Source organism: Propithecus coquereli, unplaced genomic scaffold, assembly GCF_000956105.1.
Source record: "Propithecus coquereli isolate 6110/MARCELLA unplaced genomic scaffold, Pcoq_1.0 Scaffold191, whole genome shotgun sequence".
In the NCBI taxonomy this organism is placed as follows: Eukaryota; Metazoa; Chordata; class Mammalia; order Primates; family Indriidae; genus Propithecus; species Propithecus coquereli.
Genome location: NW_012143968.1, coordinates 1,875,869 through 1,880,691, shown reverse-complemented (window position 1 = coordinate 1,880,691; position 4,823 = coordinate 1,875,869). Strand labels below are relative to the sequence as shown.

The following is a 4,823-nucleotide window of genomic DNA, read 5'->3' as shown; positions in this document are numbered from 1 at the left end:
TTAACACAAACTTGCTATAAATTCATAGGAAATAAATTTTCAATTTTAAAAACCTGTGTTATCCTGAAATACTACAGAAGTATTTTTAAATTTTTTTTTGGTTTTAGGATTTACAGGGTCATCATCAAATTTACAGCAAATTTCCAGTTTTGACATCATACCCACAAATACCTTATCAGAAGACTCAGTAGTAGTTGTTGGAAAAGGTATTTCAAAGTTATTTAGCTTTTTAATTGTATGTGTTCTTCACACATAAGCAAAGCATATTGATAAAGAATAAAGAATGTGATTCAAGGGTTAAATAGAACTTCTTAAAAATTATTAAGTTGAAAGAATTAGAAATGAATGCTTACCTTCACATTTCTACCCTCTAGTGAAACACAATAATTTCTTGTTATTTTCAGAGATGTATTATGTGACAACTGCAGTTCAGTTACTTCTAAAACAGTTTTAGGATAGTTAACATAGGTTTAGCATAGTTTAAATTCAAATGGTAGTCCTTATTTATCAGCTTAATAATCAATATAATTAATATAATTTTATACTCCATACAAAGTCTAGATGAAGTAAAAATTAACCTATTATATATTTTAGAAGGGTTAGGGGACCTTTGAACAATATACCTGCAAATATCTTTTAAAGCTGGTTTCTTTTTTAATTGAAAAACTAGAATGCTGTGGTGTACGTTGAGGGTGTACATCTTATTTTTGTTCAATATAATGAAATAGAATAAAATTCTTGAAATCCTTTTTAACTTTGTTGCTTAATAAGTCTCATTAGGTGAATTTAAAGGCCTCTTTAGATTGGCTCCAGCTTGCTCTTGCAGACTTGTATTCTGTTATTCCTTTATTTGCCTTGTGCCCAACTAAACTAATTTATTACTCCACATACATGCTTTATACTTGTTCAGCTCTCTGTATAAACATCCCTATCTCATAGGATTTCCTTCTCCCCTACCTTGCTTATGTATACAAATCCCTCCTGTCTTCAAATTTCAGCTCAAATCTTTGCCCCTTTAAACCAGCTTAAAAACCCAGCTCACACCAACATTTCCTTCCTATGAACTCAGCACTTACAATATGCAGTTCTCACTTGATGTTATCATGAATTGCCTTTTGGCACTTCTCGTTATTGTCCTGTTAAAGTATTCGTCCTGTTAGGATATTTGGTTTTATATTTTATAATTATTTAGCATGTCTTTCTCACTAACTATATTGTTTATCTCTTGAAAGCAAGACCCTTGTCTTAAACTTTGTTATCCAGAATGCCATCACATAAATACTTAATGACTATTTGATGGTTGGTTGATTTTAGGTGTATTTGGAAGTCCAAATTCAGCACCAGCAACCTGCAGCCAATCAGTGATATCTTCTGTGGAAAATGGGGATACATTTTTAATAAAACAAAGTTTTGAACCACCATCAGGGATTTATGGAAGAGCAGTCCAGCAAAATGTTCCATCGTATCTTGATGTTGAGAATGAAAAAGATGTAAGGTTATTTGCTAATTATTAGAATGAATTTAGACTTACAATATGTCATTGTTTTGTGTATATCAGATGTGGGGTGGTGAAAGTATTTCAATTAAAATTTTTAAAATCTTGGTATAATTGAAATTTTTCATCCTTGATCATTAAAATAATATTCTCCCCACTAAATAAATGCATTCTCATTCTGGTGATAAAGTATCTAGCATACTTTATACTATACATGTACTTTATATACATATATGTATATGTATATATTCAATAATTTTCTAGGATTCACTCAAGTAGTAACAAATTAATATCCTCAGGCACAAATTTAGTTGGATATTAGAAGTATGTAATTCTAGTAGATTTTAGGATTCCTTGAATTAGGACTAAGAAAGATATAATTTATTTTTCATAGATATTTAATGTACATGTATACAGTTAGGTGAAGATATTTTAAATGTCAGACTCCCTGAATACTTTCAGATATTTCAATTTTTTCATGCAGACTAAAGTTTCTATTTCAAAATCTACCTATGACAAGATGAGACAAAAGAGAAAAGAAGAAAAAGAACTTTTTGACATTAAAGACTGCGAAAAGAAGGAACAGAATCCGTGGGAACAAATGAAACATACAGGAACTGAGAAAATGGCATCTGAAAGTAAGTGGAATTTAAGTTTTGGTGTAGTTTTTTTTTTTTTTTTCTAGTAACATTCTAAAGCTGGTGAAATATGATTTAACTAAGGTCGATATATCACTAAGAGTGGAATATGTTGACCTATAACACTAAAATTTGCAAGACCCAGTAGCTTCTGTTATAATTATATACGACTATTATAATTCATTCTCATAAAAAGAAAAATGATTTTTCTGCTTTCTAGATTTAAACAATTTTGGAGATGAGGTGGAGATATCAAAAAATGAGAGTTCCCCTTTAGAAAACATTGCCTTCAGCCCTCCATTAAAAGGGGGGTGCAGTTTAAAACAATAACCATCTTTAGTATTTTCAGATTCAAGTAAATCATTTATTTAAATGCGAAGAGTAAAGTCACAAATGCTTGTTAAGCTGAAGACACTACATGTGGTTCAGTGCCTTTGTGATAGAAAGACTACTAAACTAGGAGTCAATAGACAGACCTGACTTCTTAAGTATTAGTTCTGCCTTTAATTAGCTATGTGACCTGGAAACAGGCCTCAGTCTTCTGCTCCAATAAATATCGAAATTATCTCAAAGGTTCAAATTATCTCAAAGATTCCTTCCGTACTCCCTGCAAATAGTCCTGTTTTGCCTAAGGAGTGGTGTCCATTTTAAAGCTATGGTAACTGAGGTGGTGAAATTGGTTTATATTAGATCATGACCTAGAAAAGTCCTTGCATTTATCATTTATTCGGCCTGTCATTGAGTACCTACTATGTTCTGTGCTTGAGTTGGCTTTATGTTTCCTGTGCTGTTTTAAAACATTGAATAGATCTTAAGTATAGTAGCAACTAGGAAAAATCACAGGTCGAAATGAAAATGTGTGTGAAATATAATGAACATTAAGTATTATTAATTTTTATTTTCTTTAAATATTATTAAGGAATAAAATATGTAAACTGTAAACATTCTTAAATTTATGTTGCATCTGAAACCTAGATACCAACAAAATACCCAAAAAGTTTAGAAAAAAATAAATACTATAAATGTACTTTGGGACAACATCCTTCTCTTGGAGATAAAAAGAAAAGAGATTTAAACCAAATTAATGTCTGAGGTTTTTCCTAGCTTTTATTTCTTTTATAATGCAAGAAACAGAAAACTTTTTAAAATTCTGTATTCTCAAAGCTAATCATTGTTGAGCGTGCCCGATGAGAAGTGTTGGCCTGTAAAATTTCTAGCTAAACATGGTGTTAGAACCCGTTAAATGTAGGCATTTGTGAAAGTTAAGCCAATTAGCATTCTCAAGTAATTTTATAAATTATCTGAGATAATGTCTTAAAATCTAAGGAGAGAAAAACCCACAAAACTTCTTACCTAACTTAGCCAGTATTAAGAGTAGATCTAGAAGTACAAATAGCAGCAAATAGTACAAATGGTAATAAATCATAAATTTTTGGGTCTTCAAGCTTACTAGAGACATCAACTAATTTTGTGAGTTTTGCCTGTAATTTTTGCCTAATCTTTATAGTATAAGAACAGTGCGTCCTTGAAGTCACCCTTGTGTTATTTGAAAATAAAAATATATTTACAAAACTCTGATGAAAATAGCTATTCAACAGTTATCATTAACAAACAGATGGATATCTCATCATACTAATTTTGTGAGTTTTGCCTGTAATTTTTGCCTAATCTTTATAGTATAAGAACAGTGCGTCCTTGAAGTTTCTTTAATGTTATTTGAAAATAAAAATATTGTGATTAAATATAAATCAATTCAAAAGGAAAAAGCTTATTTTCAATCTACATATGCTCTCCTCAACCCCTCTTCCATTTCTGATTTGACTTTCCTTTCTAACCCACTTCTAGTCCCTTCTGCAACCTCAGTTCTGTCGAGGATGAATTATTTAGTGAGTAGATTAAACTAAAATTGAATAAATAGCAACATGTGATGGATACCGATTCGGCTTATGCCCACAGGATTCTACCACTGTCACCTAAGAATTCTGACTGTATGCTGTCAGATCGCTTGTCTCCCAAAGTCTTCTGATGCAATTCTACAGCAAGCACCATTTGGATTATGGGAGGTTTGGGCGATGAGCACAAGACTCAGATCCCAAGTGATGCCATGTTGGTGCCAAAAAGTCACAATGGCTGCTTTCAATGGGCTGAGAAACTCTGAGTACCCGGACTGCCGCTGAGGCTTGGGAAAGGGGATGGGAGTGAAGTAGAATACACGAAGGAGGTGGATGGCTCTGGAAATGAGGGTGAGACGCTGAACGCAGTACTCATCTGTTTACAACTCCACGCGAGCACAGGGTCCTGCTCAGTTTTTAATCATTGCTTTTAGGATCTGATAATCACTTGGGTTTCAATGGGAAGCTTACTATCCCTGTAATCTAGTGTTTACTTACATTAATGAATAATCCTTGCCCAGAATATCATTCCACACAAGGACTCATGAAGCAACGTCAACATTAAAGATGAGGTGTGTGGTTAGACAGTTGGGTGCTATTAACATTACTATACGTCAGACACATCAAACACCTCTTAAAATATAAAATTTTTATATAGTACCAAATAAGTGATCCTGTAATAATAGTCTCGAGAACAGTTCTCAAGCAAATTAAATATTTAGCTATCATTTTTGCCATTTATTAGAAACTGTGCCTAGAAATTTATGCCAATCAGGATCCTGCCAAGAGGATACTTTA

General features: G+C 32.4%; 1 protein-coding gene across 2 annotated transcripts in view; it reads left to right on the top strand.

Moving 5' to 3' along the window:
• The window catches only part of FAM179B (family with sequence similarity 179, member B), a 132,180-nt gene that overhangs the window by 83,160 nt on the left and 44,197 nt on the right, over window positions 1-4,823 (top strand). For both annotated transcript variants that reach the window (XM_012642963.1, XM_012642964.1), the window contains exons 8-10: window positions 117-206; window positions 1,315-1,490; window positions 1,980-2,133. In XM_012642963.1, the coding sequence (XP_012498417.1) occupies window positions 117-206; window positions 1,315-1,490; window positions 1,980-2,133 (420 nt within the window). The remainder of the gene's footprint in view (window positions 1-116; window positions 207-1,314; window positions 1,491-1,979; window positions 2,134-4,823) is intronic.